The 22,078-nt window shown below is 41.8% G+C and overlaps 1 protein-coding gene across 1 annotated transcript in view; it reads left to right on the forward strand.

Annotated features, from left to right (window-relative positions):
* Positions 1 to 22,078, forward strand: part of LOC311007603 (MAM domain-containing glycosylphosphatidylinositol anchor protein 2) — a gene marked incomplete at its 3' end in the record, with an annotated part of 194,251 nt that overhangs the window by 62,558 nt on the left and 109,615 nt on the right. The window contains exons 2-3 of the mRNA XM_084000852.1: positions 3,119 to 3,258; positions 13,026 to 13,200. Of these exons, the coding sequence (XP_083856978.1) occupies positions 3,119 to 3,258; positions 13,026 to 13,200 (315 nt within the window). The remainder of the gene's footprint in view (positions 1 to 3,118; positions 3,259 to 13,025; positions 13,201 to 22,078) is intronic.

Below are 22,078 nucleotides of genomic sequence, written 5' to 3' on the forward strand. Positions count from 1 at the left end.
TGCTCATTATGTATGCTTAAGAGAGGGTTATTTGCTTTTGTCGCTGTGAGCTAAGTGTTGTCTGCGCAGTGAGCAAGTGTATGTTTATATGTGTGTGTGTGTGTGTGTGTGTGTGTGTGTGTGTAGCAATTGCAGTAGCGGCTACAGCAGTTGAAGATCATTAATTATGGGTGTTTCTCTACTTTCCTCCAGGACTGATAGTATGCTGCGGAGATAGTGGCTCATTGGAGTAAATGGCATTAGTACTTTGTTTGGCTAGTGCCCTGGGGTCTTGTTTCTAAGCCTTTTTTGTTTTAAGTGGCAGCCTTGCGTGAAGCTCCCTTACACTGAGCCGATTTCTCAAGCCCTTATCCCCCCCACCCCCTATGGAATTCTCATCTCTAAATGGAGAGAGAGGGAGACAATGAGGAGCAGACCAACGAGGCCTTATGAGGAGCCGGTTAGCGGTTATCTGCATCGGCAGGTCATCAATCTACGTAACGTTTAGACAGGCAGGACGGGGGGGGGACGAGCGGTTAGCGCGTGGCTGAGGATACACTCTGGCTGAGACTCCCAATGCAGCATCAGGGAGGAGTGTCGCCACGCTCATTAGCATGGCAGCCTGGATAGAGGTAGAGCTGAGGCTGCTGCCGGGGCTGAGTCTGCCGAGAGAGGCCCACACAGGAAGCTGCTCCTCCAACATGAAAGGCGCTGCTGCTGCAGTCCCTGTGATTTCTGCCTGCTGATATTTTCTTCTTCTTCTTCTTCTTCTTCTTTTTTTTCTCCATCAATTTGTACTCCTCCTCCTAATCATATCCCGCATCCGCTCTCTAAATCATCTTATCCCCAAACTCTTCACTAATCATGTAAGTTGGAGAGGAAGAAATGCCTAACAGATGCTAGTATTGTCAGGGGTCGGTTACATGCAACTGCGCTTTCACAGCTCAGTGGAACTCAGCGTTTTGGGCGGTTTACCTAAGAGCACTCATTCCTCCCTTCAGCTCATCCCCCCCCACCCACCTCCACCCCCCTCCACCCCCCACCGCTGCACATCGGTGTGTAGATGGACTTAAATGTCCTTACCATCTCACAAGGGTCAACTAAGTGGTGGAGGGAAGTAGCGGTGCAGTGATTACAGCTGTGGGCAGACAGCTGTGGGTAGTTTAAAGCCCTGAACTTGTACTGCGGTGTGCCTGTGCTGCAAAGCAGTGAATGTAATTAGCCCATATTGCAGTTTCTTGCATTTTTATATCCCTAATTGCATTACATTAGGAAGTTATGCTGAAACGAATGTGCTAAATGATGAGTTCTGTTCCAAAATGAGATATCCACCAATTTAAATATGGACACCCGCTCTCCATATGGCCTAATGGCAGCTGTTTTATTGAATATTAAAGTCAAATGATATTGACATCACCTTAAAGGACCAGTGTGTTTAAATTCCACCCATTAGCAGAAATGAGATATTGTATTCATGATAATGTTGTCCCTGGCGTATAAGCAATCGAAACTAAGAATTGTCCTCCACATCTACATATGAACTGAGCCCCGCCATGATTCACCATTGTGTATATATATTTATATTAGTCCAGAATGGACAAACCAAACACTCTGGGCCACCACAGCTTCTCCGGCTTGGAAATGGTTGCGGTGGGGTGTTGAGTTGGTTGCAGTCTGCTAACTCAGCGCTAGATGCCACTAAACTCTGCACACTGGTCCTTTAAGATATTTGCTTTTAACATAATGAAATGTTTGGACTTTTTTTTTCAGAATACTGGTGATTAATTTATTTTTCCACTAAGTGAGCTTATTCGGAAAAGATTTTGTAATCAAAGTCTTCTCGCATGTAATTACTCTAAGTAATAAATTCACTTTGACATTTTCCCAAAGCAAGGAAGATAAGGAGAAACACGGAGAGAAATTACTTCCATCTGTTGTTTACAGTCGGTCGTCCTCTCCACACTGGATCTGTATTGTTGCTGCATACACTGGTTCATTTGGATGATGCAAATTGAGGGTCACTTTGATTCAGATTGAAGTGATAGTGATTGATTGCTCCTCTGCACCAACAACCGGGTCTATTTTCTGCATTTCGTGGCGAGGATTAGATCAGCATTATGTTTCAATCAGCATCAGGAGAGGTCTGCAGGTACTGTAGTGGGTCACTGGGTCATTTGACTAGGTCAAACATTGACTGAAAAAGACAGAACGAGATCAATAAAGAGAAACGTTTGGCCCCTTGACACTCATGATAAGTATACCCCTGAGGCAGCAGCAGTCAGGCTAAAAATAACTGAGTTTGGGTAAATTAAAGGCCCCATCTGTCAATTCTGATCACACAAATCACTCTAATTTCCAGTATATTCTTGTGTATTATTGAATTGTACAGCATGTGTGATTGTAATTGAAAATACAGGACTATATTACACATGTTAGTACATGTTTAGGTGCATAGTAACAGTCCTACTTTGCAGTACAAACTAGCAGGGTGTTTTTCTCAGTGGCAATGCATACACAAACAAATGTAGCAAAGATATTTAGTTTTTCTGTGTTTTTCCATCTTTATTATGCCCATTAATTAAAAGACACATAAACAGTGAGAGTCTGAGTTGATCTGGTGCGCTGACTCATGCTGCCAACTGAAAGAAATCAGTTGGCACACATTTGCTCAAGAAAAGAGAAATAAAATCTGTTTTTTTAAACATGCCTAACAACACAAGCACACAGCACGAGCCATATGAGCACCATGTCTCTAAAAGACCGACTGTTACTATGTAAGTTACTTTAATAAAACCAATAAAACATTGTGAGGCAGTGAATCAGTCTCCCAGAGTGAGTTCCCTTGATGTCTGAAAAAGCTAAACTAAAGTGATGGCTGTGAAAGCAAAATATGTGTCAATTCATTTTTTATTTTTTTTATTTTTGCCTCTACACACACACACACACACACACACACACTGGTTAGCTGCGTGCTGCGATGTGTGCAGCACAAACGTGGCGGCGAAGCTTTGGGGGAGGCTTGTTTTAAGTGAGACAACCTCTTAATCAATACACCATCTGCTGTGCTAAACTACTCACTCAGAAATGACCAGAATGCTAACACACTTTGTGCTTTTCTTTTTCTTTTTTACCTCTGCAGCGCCTCCGACTGTCCGCATTATACACTCAGGACATGCCTGTAATGTTGAAGAGGAGAGGCACACAGAGAGAGTCTACACCATCAGAGAGGGAGAGACCCTGGAGCTCACCTGTCTGGTGACGGGGCATCCTCGGCCACAGGTAAGGAGCTCGCCCCCTATACTCCATTCATCTGCCCGTCACTGACAAAAAAAATAAAAAATAAAAAAAGATAGCTACGCTCAGGAATTACGGGATAAGATGCAAATTTTGTCGCCCATCTTTCCTACAGTCTCTCCTGCAGCTTTTTGCAAATTCTGTACTAGAGTCACTGAGTGGCAGCAGCTTAAAAGTTTAATCCTTTAATTATTGATGGTTTAGGTTGCGTTGTGCACCTGCATGTTGATAATGAAAGCTTCCCGGTCTAATGAGAGTGCAGAAACAAAAACAGGAGGAACCATCTGCCAAAACAAAATGTAATGAGTGAGAAACAGGCCACAGCAAAAAAGACTCAGGGTCATGTGAATGCACATGGGTCCTCAGCGTCAGGCAGAAAAGAAAAAAAAAAAAAGTGTTTTTCTCAAACTCTTTTATATTTACTGTTGTGATCTGAACTAATTAAAAAACCTTCCACCGTTTTCTGAAGAAAACAGGCCTTTAATTTGTTCTTGCCGTCTCGTCACCTTTCTTGTCCGCATCGTGGAAATAACGTGTGTAAAAGGCTTGTTAATGAAAAGAAAGAAAATAGCCGACAACAAGAGCCTATCTAATCTATTTGCTGAGACAAAATACCAACTAACATGATGTGTGCAGGTATAAATGTCAGCTCTGCCACAAATTACCTGACCATCACATTTTGTTCTCATATTAATCTGGGCAGGATTTGCACACACTAACCTTTCCAACGTTTATCGAATGTTGTTTCCAATTTGCTTGATAACACAAATTACACAGAATTCAGCACTATCTCCACACAGGACTAAGCTCATTTACATTAATTAATATAATTCCGCTTTTGATCGATAGACAGGGCCATTAGTTTGTACACTTCCCCTCTGCACTGGCAAAGCAAAAAGAACATATTGATTTTTATATTTCTATTGAAAAGGTGAGGCCTCTTAAATTAGTGAGAGCTTCAGAAACCGTTCATCTCTCTTCTGTTGTCAGGGGGGGGGGGGGGGGGGGGCAGGGGTGACGACGACTTCACGCTCATCATCTCTGTCTTTGCTCTTAATTAGAATTTCTGAAAAACAGCGGAGTGAGGGGAGGCGGGGAGAGGAGAGGAGAGTGGGAGATCAAAAGCCCTTCATGGCTGTGGCAGGAGAGGCAGGATCCCCTTTGAAACAGAGTCATTATGAGACTCACGCAGATCCCCTGGCACGGCGGGTCTCGGCTGTGTCTCTCCGGACTTTGGGATGTGTCAGCTTTGTCCCCCCTCTGGTAGTGGCGTGGGACCCGGGGGGGGGGGCAGCGCGCACTTATTCTGAGAGGTTTGGGAAGCTGAGGAGGTTATCTGGGGTGGCGGTAGACCTAAGGCTGGTTTTTGTGATGTTGGTAGGAAAAACACAAGGGTATACGACCTCATCGGAAATAGACTGGCAAGTTAATACAGAAATAACAGCTCATCTTTTCATTAGAATTAAATATTAATCCTCAGAACATGTTCAGAGTCTTTCTCTGGCCCAAAGTTCCACATTTTAATTGAGCCGAGTTTCTTCGTCTTCCAACAGCATATGAAGGGGAAAAAAATTTAATCAGTGCTCTTTGCAAAGGTTGGAGTGCACTTGCAATGTGTGTTGATTAATGGTTATGTATTTGGTTTTATCATTGGTTGGGGGCCTTTATTTTCCAGACAACCAATAAGAACAGTCGTCTGTATGAGCACTCGCTCCTTATTTCATTTTCTATGACCTCAATTCTGCAGGAATTTGCATTTGTAATGTGAATCTACTCGTAAAAGAGAAGAGGCTGTTGTATGACACACATACTTTTTTTCCCCGAATAAGTTCAAATTAACATAAAACATTACATACAGTAGATTCTCATATATGAATCAAGAAAACTGTTATAATAAAAACCCTGGTACCGTTGTGCTGCTCTGTTTGAGACGGCTTATTGTCTATAAGTCGGTTGATTTCAACCACACAAACATTTGCTGCAGTTTATAGAATGGTGCATCTGAATTGATGCTCAAACATTAATCCGACTTTAACTCATCTAAAATATCTCGACTTCAAACAGCCACCGTAGAGCCTGTGTGTTTAGTTCTGATGTCATAATATGATATAAGACATCCACAAAAAAACACATCGGCTGGACATGTTGCAGCAGAGTTTATATGTGATTGGTGTCCAGGTTATATAATAATCTACAATAACCATAAGAAATAATTATACAACAATAACTCCTGAGCAATGTGTGAAGAGAGAGGAGAAGACAGGTTTGGTCGTTCTCCAGACTCAATTATACAACACTGAGCAATTCTAAAATATTAATACTTAACAAATTACACACGTCAAAGGAGATATTTGTTTGCTCAACTTATTATAAATATTACAGAACATCCATGTAAGTGAAAGTGTGACTGACATCCACCTCTTCATTTTGCCATTTTCACCCACATGTCAACAGTAACTAACATTCGTATCTAAATCCAAACTTAAAATGAGCTGACTGATGTCAGTTAAGCCCGGCTAAGATGTCATTTTTAATCCGCTGATGTTTGAATCGCTCAACTATAAATACCAGCCACTGCTCAGTCATCTCACAGGCGCCACTGCCAACTCTGTGCTGCAGATAGCTGCCAATGCACAGCACAGCCCGGGGGGGGTGACAGATCAGCAGGTCAGGCGTCCCCCATATCTCGCTCTTTCACTTTTTATAGAGGAAAAAAAAAGAAGATAAAAAATACACATAGACCTTAAAATAAAGCGGGGGAAATTCAGCGGCATCGGTGGAGACATGTCCCTGCCGTCCACACACAAATCTATTATTATTCATAAGGATGAAGCTTCCACAACGATAGATAGAATCATTCTCAATTTTGTTTTCTTGAACAACTTCCATATTCCAGCGGTTACTTAAACCACACTCACCATCTGGACCGCAGCATCAACATGGGGCCAAGTCACAGTACTCGATCACTGTAAATGGCTTCAATTAGTTCTGCATTAGCAAATCACAAGATTGCTTTTTTCATCATTACTGTCCAGATTTCAGTCTCTTTCCCTGACTTTCAGATTCTGCGAGCTCCCGTGATAATACGCAGACTGAGGGGTGCTGTGCCAAGTACAACATCAGCACCACAAAGGACCAACCGACGAGTAAATGGGGCCACGGTTGGCAATTTTGCCTCCGTTTAATTCTTCACGTGTCTATCAATATGCACGGTCCCTAAATTACATAGACGCCCCCCTCAGGTCTTTCCTGCTGATGGAGTCTCTGGATTGTGTCCAACCAGGCAGCAACTCTCTCACAGTGGGCCTCTCTGTCAGCCCCCGTGCACATCTGCCCACCCACCTCGAAGGAAAAACAGTGGCTTTCTAATAATAAAATCATATATGAGTCCAACCACACACACACACACACACACACACACTTGGCAGCAGCAGTACTTGTCTGCCTTCCCATTTAATTGTCAAATAAATATATGCTCCTGTCAGTCATTCACACACTGTACATTATGGGCTTTTTCGCTGCTGCCTCGTGGGTTTGGCATTTCAAGGTGCTGCTACGGGGCCGATGGCGTCTGGCAGCCTCAAGGGGCCAATAAGTCACATTCACTTAGATGTATAGAGCAAAGGTCACTGTAAGGATGTGCACGGTAGAAAATCTTAGTCGAAGCTGTGTTCTCCGTCACTCTGCTTCCATCTCTGTACCAAATACTGGTATGTCCACATTTCTCCAGACTGATGGGAGTGGATACAGTTCTAGGTATTTGGTTGTAAACCACAATATGGTTAATATGAACCTGATGATAATTCTGGTTGGAAATTATGGATAAGTCAGTGGTGGTAAAGTGGTAAAGTGGTCTTTTAGAGGATTCAAGGGGGTCCCCAACTTTTTTTTTTGAGAAATGTTAACACAAGTTCTAGAATTTTTTACTTTTTTTTTTTGAGAAATGTTTCCAATTTTCTTAGAATTGTTTTTGAGAAATGTTACCACTTTTTTCTAGAAAGTTTTTATCTTTTTTTTTTTTTTTTTTAGAAATCTCATCACTTTTCTCCCCAAACTTTCTCTACAATATTTCCAAAAATTCACGCCATTGATCGTAATTTGAACGTACATTGACTAAAAACATAATGTTCTTGAGTCTCAGAACAAATATTTGTGTATTTCTGGTGTTTGCTTCAAAGTTTTGTCCAATGGGGGTCCGTGGTCTAATTTGTTAATTTGTGTCATAGGGGTCCTTGATGTGAAAAAAAATTGAGAACCACTGACCTACTGTAAGTCATTTCATCTTGTCCCGCGGGGAACATGAACGTCTCAACCAAATATCAGGCCATTAGCATATTTTTCATCTCTTTCTTTTACAGATTACAGATTAAAGGATGAATTGATTGGTTGGAAATTGAATCGATCTTTTAGCAGCTCAGACTCAGGCAAATAAAGATAGTCATAAAGCAAAGCCCTGACCCCTTTTTCCCTCACTCGGTCTGTGTCTGTGTCTTTAAATGTCTCTCTGTCAAAAAGGATAACACACACAGCATCTAAAGCAGTGATGATGCTGGTGTCTCTCCCTGCTCTCTCTGTCTGCGCAAAAGACAAACACGTACATTCCTTCTATCTCCTTTACGCCATGAACTAGCTGAAACGTTTTGCGATCAATCGATGTATTGATAACTGAGTCGTCTATCAAGCAGAATTGCCAAACATCAGCTGGTTACAGCCTGTCAGATGTGAGGAGCTGCCTCTTCCCTCCTGTTTCTATGAATGTGAATTGAATATTAGTGCAGTTTGAGGATGACACGTGCTGTTTCTTGTGATGAGCACTTTGAAGTCTCGTCTTTGGCGGAAAATGAGTGAATACATTCTGTATGTACTGGGATGGTGGAAATGAATAGGAAAATTCAGCCCTACCTCCATTAAACACCGACTCATAACCCCGTCCCCTTTGTCTCTGCATATATACAGCCTTATATATTCATACTTTCATACTGTTCCTGCCTCATTCATTGTCTTTGATGCTATGAACAGACATCAAAGAGTCCCCGATGATGAAGCCATCTGCCCCCATTTCCCCTGCTCTGGCGTCCGTCCATTATGTCCACACTACTTTGTTTGAGTACAAGGCTCCAAGAGCCAGCAACACCACAATGCAAACACCTTTTTTTTTTTTGTTACAGTTATTGGCCAGCCAGATCCAACTCACAGCGCCACAGGTCAGCAAGTACAAATAAGCTGACCTCAGGCCTTGGGACATTTTGCTTCGTGCAGACCGATTGGAGTATGTGATCTGTTTTGGATGCTCCCATGACAGTCGGCCTACAGTGCTGGTGTCCTTAGCAGATGGTGCTTCTTATGCCTCTGCACTGGCGACTGCCGTGGCTGGAGGCGAATGTTTTTGGGCCGTCCGTCAGTTCCTGTGCACAACACGTCCATCCCATTCTCCTAAACTCAGTACCGTATTTGGCACTGGACTCAAGGATGACTTGATTAGAATTTGGTGGTCGTCGTAGGTCAAAGGTCAAGGTCATTGTGACCTCAGGCAACAGATTTTTTGCAACATAGTTTTCTACAGTAAATCCTTCAGAGTCTTCACCACATCTATTAGAAGTGTGAACTGCAACTCATCTTGTCTCGAATATAATCTAGTCCTTTGATTTTTAAGTAGGGGCTGCACCATCCCAGAGTTTCCCCTTGAACTACATCCTTCTCACTGCCATCTGAATGAAACTGCAGCAGTGCACTGTACTGTATCGCGTGTACATCTAGACTTCTAGAGCAAGGCAAATACAAGCTGATGAGCTGTTAGTTTGGGTTTTCTGTGCGATTTTGAAATCTCTTTTTGAATTTCAATATCAAAGCCTTCGCTGCGGCCGCGTTTCATGTGATCATCCACTTTTTATGAGGGCCAGTATTTTCTAATACAGACCTGTAGAGTCTGATGTGCACTCGCAATTTGTGATTTGGACCCCCCGTTGCTTCTTCTGATGACTTGATTGTCATGCTCAGCCACACTTGGCTGCGCCACTGAGCAGGCCACAGACCATCACCAGTGTCTAAAAGAAAAGATGGCAAGCAATTAGAAACCAGTCTGTATTAGTGAGAGGGAAACGTCACAGCAGGTATTATGGGAGATTCACAGATGACACGTGCTCCAGCATATGATCCCTACATAACAACAGACACTGGGCGCATTTTAATTAGCTCTCGCCGTGACATCCCAGCATGTGTGGTCTCAACACTGCTGGGATTTTCAGTCGGATACTAATCTAGATGAGCCTCTTCTTCTCTTGTAAGCAAATGTTGATCTTTCTGTTGGGATGTCTGATTTAAGAGGGAATGGTGTTATCATTGTCTTGACTTTGCTTTTTCCCTGTGGAATTAACTGGTGTCATGTTTTTTTTTTTGTTTTTTTTTTAAGAATATGCCATATGAAGTTGCACAGGCTGCTTTTTTTTTAAACTATGTGAGGTGAAATGTGAAAATCAGAACCCATTTACATTCCTTGGTTATAATATATGCATGCAGTTGCAAGCCACAGACGGGAATAATAAATTTCTGCCATAAAACAGCAGCTGGGTGGTGGTACATCTTGGGCAGTTTGACTTATTCCCCAGTGTATACTTGCAGGCGCCTTATGAGTTTCAGCTGAGGGATGAGAAAGAAAAAAAAAAAAAGCCAAAGAAGTCAGCCCGGCTGGCAGTGGGCAACGAGCAACGAGGAGCAATTATCATATTGCTCAAATCCGCCAGCTCCTCACAGATCAAGAGTATTTGCATTGCGCTAAGGAGAGTGAAGAGGGTCAAACTGTTCTCACCAGGCATACTTCAGGACTCCCCCTGTGGGTAGAGGTGCTCAGATGTTAAAAAAAAAAAAAGAAAAGTTGTGGAAGTGGTGGAGGAAAGAAAATAGCTGCGGGCTACAGGGGGAGGGAGAGTTGAAAGCTGGCATCAATAATGTGGTCGGCTGCCCCCGTGAAACAAACAGGAGCCCTCTCCTTTTGAAAATATGAAGTTATTTGAATACCCACTTCTTAGTGTCACTCTAACAATGCATTTATTGATACTGCGCTTTCCTAAAACTCAAAGCTCTTTACACAAAAGGCAAAGGAAATGACTGGGGGTATAAGCTGGGAGAATATTGAATTCTGCTGAGGTCGCCATAAGCCAGCTTGCTTTGTATTTGCATGAGGGGATCCAGAGCAGTGTAGGAGAGTGACACAGAATTGGAAAACTTTGCTCCATCTAATTTAGACTCATAACTTATTTAACTTTCGGGGATTGTTTTGCTGAACTCATGATGTCCCTAACTGTTATAATAGGGCCCCAGATTTTCAGCGGGGCTTTGGCATCGATCATCTGCTGAGTGTGGGCTTTTGCGTAGAGTCCCTTCTCTCAGTGTCTCGTTTGAAACGGGCCAAGTGAAGTCTTTTCTTTACACTGTATTCACTTATTTTTAATGGTAATGTATCCACTTAAAGCTTGTGTAAAGGGACAGGACAGAAGCAAGAGTCTGGCTATACACTCCAGACAAAGAGGTCGATGAAACGCAGAAATACAGAACACACACACAGTCTTTGAGTTTAGCTAATTTATTTCTGCCACTGTGAAACAGCAACACCCCAAGCTAGACAGAGAATGTGAAACTCGTCTGATAAACTTCAACTTCGCTGCATGCAAATTCCACTCCTTGTCATCGTCCGTCCCCGAGCTCTACTAAAAGCCTCTGGAATAGGGCACCCTTATCAGATTTTTTGGCCACCCACTCTTTCCTCATTCCATTCTCCTGCCTGTTTGGGAAAATGACCAAACTTCAAGCTGCCTGACCCAAGGCTGGAGTCATCATGGTTAAAACCCCACAGCTAGAGCACAACAGCAGCAATCTCCCAAGATAGCACCCAATCCCCATCCCTGCATGCAATGATATCCCTGTTCCATCGGATGCTATCTCTGTAAAATGGGATGTTATCAGTATCCAAGATGATGCTATCACCATACAGTGTGGAGATATTAGATTCTAATTCATAGCCACCCCTGCCTAGACAGAGATATGTGAGGCTCTGCAGGCAAAGCCAGTCCATCTGTGGCTTACTTAGGATGAGGGATTGAACGGAGCTTTATGCTGCGTGAGTCTGGCTGTGTGGCCCCCGGGCCAGGGTTGTCACAGTACCTGTTCATGCTGTATGCTTTAATGAGGACAGGAGAGGGAGATGATGGAGAGTCAATTACAACCTCATGTTGGAGAGTAACACTGTTTCACCTTTCATTACACCTCAATGCCATGGGCTAACTGGGTCTCATCAGTTAGTGAAAGGTGCTCATGCTGAGAAGGCCACGCTGAGGTCAGTCTTGTGTGCAACAAGGAGAAAAAAAAGAGGAAGTTAGAGGATTTTTTTTTTATCACCCTCTCCTTTGTACTGTGACATTTCACAAAATAACATTAACATAATAACATTAATACCAAATGTTCCTCAGCGGTGGCCTGTGCGTTGCTTTAAATACTCAATCTTGTCAAACACAAAGCCCAATTAAAGGAAACTGTCTTATATTAGAGAGACTTTTAATGTCCTGTGTTTGATTATATTGTCTTCTCATCTCCAGTTTTGTGAAATCCGCTTAGTCGCTTTCTTACTGAGCCTGAGATGAAAACATTGATTCCAGCAGCTTAGCATAGAGACTGGAAACAGGGGGACTGGCAGGACAGACTGTCTAAAGGTTAAAAAAAAAACATCCTTAGCAGCAGCTTTGGTTTCATTTGTTACATTTTTTTAAAGACTGTGCAATTTATTTTGCAGTAACTCCCTGAAGTCTCTTCATTTTAGAAACCACATAGGCCTACTGTCATTTTTATACTTAACTTTAGACAAGATGTTTAAATTATTGATCTTTAAGCCGATTTAGGGTAGAGGCACTGAATCATTTTTTATGCTAAGCTAAACGGCTGCTGACCGTGGCCTCATATTTACTGTAAAGATATTAAGGTGGTATTGATATTCTGATCAAACTCTCAGCGAGAAGGTAAATAAGCATATTCCCCAACATATCGAAGTACGCCTTTGTTATTTGCTGTTAATGCAAATTCAGCACTTCCTTTGTGCTCACCCATTCCCCTTTTCTCTAAAGTAATGCTCGGGTTTTCTTTTCCCATAACATAATTACAGTTTCTTTCCCCATTCAATATTTATTTCCAGTTTCCTTAATTTGTTGTTTTTCAGTTGTCGTTAAGATTCCGTCACTTGAGCCAACGTTTCCTGCAAATTTCTCATTGATTTCACATTGTGGCCTTCACATTTTTCACACTAAAAGCTCACCAGAAAAGGGCACAATCCCTCACTTTTCTGGCAGGCTTTTAATTTGAAAAATGTGCAGGCAGGGTTGAGTTGCATTGACAGTAGCTTAATAGCTATTGAGAGAAAGTGGGAAGTCAGCGTAATTGGGAATAATTAGTGGATGAAATGGTAATTTTGTTGAAAAGTGAAGTAACAATGTGCTGAATTGAACCATTTGAGTCATTAAAGAAATTCCATCATCCCTCAGTATTTTTTAACCTGGCTCTTATTAGCTGTCAAGTGGTATTTATGCTAGTGATGTCTTTAACCATCTTTTATTTAAGAGTTTACAGTATCAACTTGATTTATTCTTGTACACCAGCTTCCCAAATGAAGCTGTGTTTGACCCGTCATGGGCACCGCAGGAGAACAGAAGGTGAACAAGTGAAATCAGACCAATAAAGACTTTGTAATTTCCTCCTTTTGTTCCTCTCAGATCCGATGGACCAAGACAGCCGGCAGCGTGTCGGATCGCTTCCAGGACTCCAGCGTGTTCAATGAAACGTTGCACATCGCAAAGATCCTGAGGACCCAGGGCGGTCGCTACTACTGCAAAGCTGAGAACGGCCTGGGCTCACCTGCCATCAAGTCCATCAGGGTGGACGTCTACTGTAAGTACTGTGACCTGTTGGGTCAGAGTAATACGGTCAGAGCCGCTTTGTCCCATGGCTTTCTGGGTAGGATTTAGATTTCCTCTCTTTGTCATCGCTTGTTTCTTCCCGTTTTATAAAGACACTCAGGAGAGGCAGACTGAAAATGGTACATTGCTCCTGGGTGGTGACTATCAGAGTTTGTATCTGTGTTACCCTGCTAAGGATCGGCCCTGGTAGCTTTGTCTTCTGCTTAACTCTGCGCTCAGACTAATTCCAGCCGTGACCCTGAAAAGGCTTCTACTCACAACTCTGGTTATGCAACAAAGTCGGTCTCTTCTTTGTCTAGTAAAACACAGTGAGGGTGGAAGCAGAAAAAACTAAAACCAGTATATTCCAGTTATTATTAAAGGGGACATATCATGGGAATACCACTTTAACAGCTCTTTAACATACTATTAGGTGTTTGTCATGCCTTCTGGCCCCCAAAACGTGAGAATTGACAAAAAAAATCTTTAATTTTCAGGCTCCCTAGGTTGAAATCCATGTGGTTTTACGAACTGTTCCCTCGGTTGTCTGGCAGTGATGTAACTAGTTTTTGGATTTGCATAATCCCACCCCTACCTGGTACCAGTAGAAGGAGCAGGGCAGGGCAAGCAGTTGTTAATTAGCATTTAAAGGGACAGACACTGAAACCAGCCGTTCTGAACAGGGCTGTTTTGAGAGGATGAAAAGAGCTGTGATGTTTTTACCTTGGGGTATTTTGACCAAAGCATGTCACAGACATGTCTTTAAGACACATGGGAACTATTTGAATTTGTGGAAAAGGGGCAGAATATGTCTCCTTTAAATCAGACTCGCTACAATATATTATGCCCTACATCTAGCATTAATATTACTCTAAAATGTTTTACATTGAATCATTTGTTAGATGAATGTGAACGCAGCTGCAGCTCAGGCGATTAGTGCTGATCAGCATAAAGCAACATGGATGCGTACAGGCCAATACAGCAACGTTCCATATTTCTGCTGTAAATGAAAACGTAGTTATTCGGAGATAGTGCATCCGAAGAGACCCCTACACTCTCCTGAGAATGTTAATTAAGCTAAAACGCTTTTATTATCCTGACATAGCCATCGACTGTAAGTGCAGTCTCTCTATTTTTAAAGTATCTGCATGACAGATAGGGAAGGTTCATTGGCATTCTTCAAAGGAAAAGGTGATTTAGTGTTATTGTTTTTATTGATTTGGAATTGATTGTGCTATTTCACCTCGCGAGTGGTCGAAGAGCGGCGAGACGGAGGAGCTGCTGCCCTTTCATCACAGCTGGACCCTCGGAGAGCTTTCAGCCCAGCTCTCTCTGGCTGTTTGTGCACTCAGTCAGATTCAGTGTGTGTATGCGTAATGATAATCAGTCATATTAAGTGCAGATTTTATTTATCTCGAGTCTTGCTGTTTCAGTTTTAAGAAAGTCTCCTGAGATTTCAAATCATGTGTTCAATGCCTTTGAAAGATCTCTAAGCCGCCTCCTTAATTTTTCACTTCTGCTTCAGTCTTTGCTCCCTCAATAGCACGCTCTCAGTCTCTGCTTTCTTTTTGATGCCAAGCCGCAAATGAAAAAAATTGAAAATTGATGGCCCCTCTGCCCTTAATTTGTTGCCAAACATCCAATTTCAGTCACAGAGGAAAGGAGGAGGTAGTGGAGCAGAACATTTCAGAACTAAACAAGATGCACTTGAGCTGCTTCCAGTCCATGTCACCCTTCTAGTAAAACCTACATTTCATTTGATGCATTTTTTAATAATAACATCTACTCTTATTTCCTCCTGTCTCCTCTCCTCTGTCCTCTGTCCTGCCTGTCGGTGTGTGAGCCACATCCTTGTACCTGTTCATTTGGACTGACACGGGCAGAGGTCGTGGAATTGAAACTTGTTTAGAAAAGCTTGTGGAAGGCCTTAGTGGAGCAGTAGAGCAGAGGCTGAACGCTGCTCAGCAGCTGACAGTCAGAGCCTTGTTCCCTCTGTGCACCGTTTCACCTTGACTGCACTAAAGAGCTGCAGGAGCAGATGTGGAAATGAAGCCAGATAAGACACCGGAGACAGAACCTGAGGATAATCACAGAGTGTGGTTCCTCAATGAGCAGCATCATCTGGCATTTTGAGGTCAGAGTTTTCATGCAGTTTAAGACAAAGTTAAAATCATGTCTAAGTGGAGCACAACTGAATAAACTTCAGTGCTCTTATATATACATACTGCATATATATACTGTATACACATACCGGTAAACACACACACACACACACACACACACACACACACACACACACACACACACACACACACACACACACACACACACACATATATATGTGTACATATATGTATATATGTAGAGAGAGAGAGAGCTATGATAACATCAGGCTATATGCAATATATACATTCGGACTTTATGAGCCAATGTGTAACTATTTAAGTGATGATATTTTTGTATAGAGAAGTACAATTTAGTGAATACAATGTAGAATACTATGGAATATATAAGTGGATAAGAAAAGAGGTTGATAGTCTATAAAGTAACATAATATAAACAAACTATAACAGTAATGCAGTCGTAATGTTATATGGTGACACCAGTTATCCTGTGCAGTCTGTGCAATGATATTATAGTATATAATAAGAATAAAAATCAAGATTAATATTTAACCCTTACATACTGTTTGGGTCAAATTTGACCCGTTTTGACATTTGACAGCAGAAAAAATACCCTAAACATCATTCTTTTAGGCTGAAATTTTATGACTTTTCCTAAAGTGACCCAAAATACACAAAAATGAAAATATTTTTAAATTGTATACTTTTGAACAGGTGCTACACATTTTTAAACACTGAGGCTGTTTCGGGTCAAATTTGACCCGTATCTGTTTAGATGGATTTTAGATCCACCAGTGTGGGTCAAATCAAGGAAAATTGTGGTTTTAGGGAATCTTGAAGCTGTGGAACTGTACAGGCCATGTTTGTGTGTATAATTTATGGGACAGTGGTGACAGAAACAGAGTTCAAGGGGGACTTCGACACTGTCACGAGAACTGCCTGTGTTCCCACCACATTTGCCCAGGTTCCCACAGAGACAGACACCTGCTGGTCTTTGAGGGGGCATGGGGGAACTTTGAAACAGTGATATAGTAAAACAGCATAGTGGTGATCATACAGTATGGTGCACAAATGGAACAGAGGTCATCTGAGGTCAAGGGGTGCCTTGACACAGACACGAGATCTGCACCTGCAAGCACCTGCACCTGCACTGTAATAAAATCATCTATAAAGTAACAAATTTGAATCAATTTGCGTTGGGAGGGTGGTGGTGGGGGGTCATGACATAGAGGTTCCTGAGCTGCCATTTCAGTGACTGACATCATGGCAGCAAGACTTGGTACAACAGGCCCTTTATCTGATCTTCCAAAAGGAGGAGGTTGATAGTGATTTGGTGGAGGATGTGTCAGAGCAGGAAGACAATGCCAAAGAAAACCATATTATGTATAAAGCAGGGAGAGTGCTTTTTTTATAATAAGAATTTTATTATTTAATGTTTTTGTGTTCTAAGTGGTAAATGTTGAATTAATATTGATAATTATGATTTCTTATGATATAGCATCTACCTTATAACATATAGCACGTAATGGTTGCAATGGTTAAACATGGTCATATTATGAATTCCAACAGTTCCACAATGTTCATGCCATTTTAAAATTAAATGAAATATATTTAAATCATTGTGGCTTTTATGTGTTTTTGTCTTATGTAGAACAGGATGTAATACTGTGTAATAGTAGAAGTTTTTCTCCAAAAACGAGTGTTGTAAAACTTAAAAAATGCACTCTCCCTGCTCTCTGAATTTTTTTTAAACACTTAATCATACATTAATTTATGTGTCATAGGCTATTTAAACATTCTAAATAGATCTGTAGTTTAAAATTCAATATAGACACTTACTATGAGGGAATTCTTGGTCCGGGTCAAAATTGACCCGAACCATACTGTGAAGGTATCAAATTTAAACAGTATGTAAGGGTTAACAGCAAATTGTTATCCCAATGTTGTCCTTGCATCTGGCCTTGTAAAACAGTGTATGTGTGTGGGTGTGTTTTTGCGTGCGTGCGTATTTCATTAGCTGGCACTGTGCTATGTTGCACATCCAGCAGAAGCACATCATTCCTCCTGAGCAATGTTATAACTGTCCCCCGAGGGTGAGTTTAATTGATGGGCCTCTGCAGTCGGTGCTATTTTTAGTGGTTTGCAGCTACGATTTTTAATTAGTACTAAACCTGGTGTTTTGGAGCTGGACCTCCCAACAACAACACCTTCAATCACGTTTGTTGTCTCTTCCAGACATATCTGTTCATATTCCTTTGTTAACATCCAAGAAATAACGCAAGCAGTGTAATAGACTGCGCCATTACTGCAAAGAGATGATAATACATGCATAATTAGAGCAGCCAGCATGTTTTACATTAATACCTGAATGATCCTGCTACAGTCTCTGCCTGTGAGACCTGTTATTTGCTTTTTCTTCTTCTTCTTTCATGAATTAAGGGTCTTGTTTTCAATTTTGAAAATAGATGCTCAAGCTTTTATTCATATTTGCAATGTGATTTAGCTGAAATTGTGTTTGTTGAGGGGAAAACAGTCATAGATGCAGCCTCTCTGACTGTGTTTCAGTGAAATTAAAGGCGCTAAGAAAGGGTGAAAGTTGGAAGGTAGACATAAAGACAAACAGATACGGGCCGCACAGAGTGAAAAGTTTGCTGCTTTCCGGAAGGATAATTAACGGTAATAACTGACCTCTGCAGCCCAGAGGAGCTGATATTAGCTATACAGCCAGCTCAAAGCTAACGTATTTACAAAGCTCAGAAGTCCATCTAAGCACATTTTATACCTGCTGACACCTCAGTTGTGTTTGTCTGCGGTTAGGTCTGTGGGGAAAGTCCTCTGCAAAGTTAATAAAGAACCTTGCCCAACTCCTGCACTGATCGATTTTAAGCTTAAGATGCTCCCTTCTTTTTCCTGCAGGGGAGTCTTTTCAGTGTTTTCATTTAATTTTAGCTGCATTCATTTTGCTGCAGCATCTAATGTTTCACTGAGTGACTGATTGAGGAGGGCTTTAGAGTTCTGCAGGGGGAGTGGGGCGGCATATTGCATGCTCAGAGTTCATTGACCATCGCTGACACAATATACCTGAAGGAGACTGTCCCACCCAAGAGACAAACCAAAAAAAATGAACGGTTAGGACGGAGTTTGATGGGGTGGAACGTTCCTGTTTACAGTGAACCGCTAATGGATGAAAGTTTTCAAAGCACATACTGTTGAGAGTGTGATTAGGTTAATTAGTGCTGGTGTGATTAGTTGATTAACCAAATCAACAGAAATTGAATCAGCACGAAATTTGATAATGGAGTAAGTCCTGCAGCGAGCAAACTGGCAAACATTTGTTGTTTTCATTTTCACTAATGTGAGGATTTGCAGCTTTTCTGCCTTTTTCTATGATTTTCGACTGCTGGTCTGACAAAACAGGCGATTAGAAGATGTCACCTCCGTGTCTGGGAAGCTGTGGCAGGCATTTTTACTAATTGTTCATTGTATTTGTCAAATAATTCACATATTAATCAATACCAAAAATAATAAGCAGTTGTACGAAGGAGTATTAGGGCCAACCAAAAAAAAAAAAAAAAGCCAGCCAAAAAAAAAAAAAAAACGGGGAAAAGGGGGAAAAAGCAGGCAAAAAAAAAATCGGCCCAAGAAAAAAAAAAAATCAGCCAAAAAAAAAAAATCCAGCACCAAAAAAAAAAAAAAAAACAGGCAAAAAAAAAAAAATCCAGCACGAAAAAAAAAAAAAACAGGCGAAAAAAAAAATCCAGCACAAAAAAAAAAAAAAAACAGGCGAAAAAAAAAAAAAAATGCAGAGGCTTGACCACGTACCACAACAAAGCGACAAGCGACTGACTGCTCTATGACAGCAGCAGAGTGACAGACAGGCTGCCAAACTCTGCAGCGCCATAAAAGTGAACAATAAAGCCGATTAACTTTGACTCAATGCCGGAGTATGACAATGAAAACAAGAAAACTTAAGCGGTAGGCCAGAATCGACCAACCCCTGCTGCTAACGTACAGCAATCAGCAATGCATGTTCTTCATTGCTGTCCCCCATATCTATGGCTGCCCCCCACACAAACACACACACACAATCATTTATAAGTTACATAGAGACGTTATATGAGCTAACGTTTAGCGTGACTAAACGTTAACTGGAGACACCTCCGTGACTAGACCACCGTGATCCAGGTCTCTGCCTCCTCCTGTAGTATTTACAAATACAAATACTATACAGGATAGACCTATCTCCTCTCCTCCTCTCCTGTAGTACTTGTAGTATTTACAAATACTACTACAAGAGCCTGTCTGTCACTCTGCTGCTGTCATAGAGCAGTCGGTCGCTTGTCGCTTTGTTGTGGTACGTGGTCAAGCCTCTCCTTTTTTTTTTTTTTTTCGCCTGGTTTTTTTTTTTTTGTGCTGGATTTTTTTTTTTTTGCCTGTTTTTTTTTTTTTTTTTTTTGGTGCTGGATTTTTTTTTTTTTTCGCCTGGCTTTTTTTTTTTTGTGCCGGAGTTTTTTTCTTTTTGGCTGATTTTTTTTTTTTCTTGGGCCGATTTTTTTTTTTTGCCTGCTTTTTCCCCCTTTTCCCCGATTTTTTTTTTTTTGGCTGGCTTTTTTTTTTTTTTTTGGTTGGCCCTAATACTCCTTCGTACAGTTGCACTCTGCATGTAGTTTTTTTATTATTATTATTTTTATTACTGGCAAACAATCCAATCCGACACAATTCAAGTCAATTATTGGCACTCAAACATACAGGTGGTCGAATGAGCTGGCGGTGAAACAGAATGATTTCAGCTGATGGAGAAATGGAAAACAAATTGCTGCGCCTTAAACCCTGCGCAGTTCAGGTCAGCGTTTACTGTACAGGTTGTGATAAAGGACTTGCTTTAAAATGGACTGAACAATCCTGGCGACTCTGAATAAATTGAGAGCACAGAGAAACAACAGATTGAACAACAACATGTACCCAAGTTTTTTTGTTGTTGTTTTTAACAGGAAAAGAAAACCGTTTGTACCATTTTTTTCCCATATGCTAATGTTGCACGGATGATATTAATGCTGTCCGCCCAGGCAGCCAGCACCAGTTTGTCAGCGGATGTGAAATAGTGAGAATGAGGTGGCGCATATATTGTGAGAAACAACCCACTGGACTGTAGATATCGTTCCTACTGAAGCCTTCCCATACATCGTCCCTCGTCCCTGATATTTCTCACTACGTGCCTTCAAAAGAAGGATTAAAATAAGACAATAGTCTGCTTTCTGTGTGTTATCTGTGTAGGGACTTACACAGCCCTTAGTCCACACTGCTGCTGCTGCACAAGCCAGAGAATTTTAATGAGGATACTGTGTGTTTGTGTGTGTTTGTCAGCACATGGACGGGAGTCTGAGCTGAAATCTTTTTCTTTCTTTTTTTTTTGGCAACAGCAGCATTCATCTAGATTCGAGACGTGTGAATGTGTGTGTCCATTTCTTTGTGCGCTCATGCGTGCGAGGAGGGGGGGAAACAAAAATAGAGGCTGCCCACTGGGTTCAAGCACATGCTTATGCATGAACACACTCTCCACCAGTGAGGTCCTGACTCACACACACATGTCAAAGGCTTAAGTTGTCTTGGCACACGCCTCCTCAGCTGCGTAACGCTGTGCAGCGGCGTGCGGTGCGAGGACGACTCGGGGAAGTGTGTCCTGCTTTATGTTTGCCTTCCATCGATGGAGTTCATGAAGGAGCTCGGAGACCAAACAGCAGCTGATGGTGTTTGTTTAGCGGCCGTGCAAGGCTTTGCTTTATCCAGTCGGTCAGTATAACTGCCGCTTCTTATCTCATCAGGTGTACAATTCGTGCCGCCCTGCTGCAAGGCGCCTGAGCAAATGTGTGTGCAGAGCAGGAGAAGGGAGACAGTTGAAGAAAACACCAACTCATAGGCTATGGTGATTTGACTGGCACTTGTGCAGACTCTGTTAACTCCGGTATCCCTCTGTCAGTCGTATTTGAATTCTGTGCTTGCATTTGTACACCCTGGAGAGGCTGTGTATTTGGATATATGCAGATGTCAGTGTGTGGTGTTATTGATCTCAGGGGAGCCAATCGATTAGCGGGGTTCATTTGGATGAAGCAGGTACTAGAGGCGAGTTCAATATGTTGAGTTATGACCGAGACCTTCCTCTAGTCATATTAGGCTTTTACTTTGACTAATGAATAAAAGAACAGATGATCCATCCATTGGTCCATCATCTTTTACCTGCATGCGTATCCTGTTAATGAGGCCTATTCCCACATGCACTATGAGCTGGACACAGCCCAGGGCCTATGGGCAGCGCTCCCATTCACAACTATGGGGAATTTCACCAACCCCCACCCTCCTTTAGTAAACAGCAGCAGATTTACCCACTCACTTCTCAAAATTCACAACAGTTTTTGATACTACAGCTCGTTGCTAGTAGTCAGTTATAGAAACAAAGAAAATATATTAAAAAATTATACTATTTTATTATTGCTTTGAGCTACCATGGATACTGTGGGAAATTTCTACACAGTGCAAGTGGTAGTTATGAGTAAGGATGCCAAGTGACGCCCACAAACAAATAATAAATCTGGCCTTTGCAGAAAGGATCTGTTGCCATTGTAGAAAGTGAGCTAGTTAGCAGGGGCACACTTGTGTTTGGAGGTTATGTTACAGTATACACAGACTGTTTAATTGCTAATTCATTCCTCACATACTTCACATTAGGGTTGGACGGTATCCAAATGTTGA

Source organism: Trachurus trachurus, assembly GCF_905171665.1.
Source record: "Trachurus trachurus genome assembly, chromosome: 24".
Classification (NCBI taxonomy): Eukaryota; Metazoa; Chordata; class Actinopteri; order Carangiformes; family Carangidae; genus Trachurus; species Trachurus trachurus.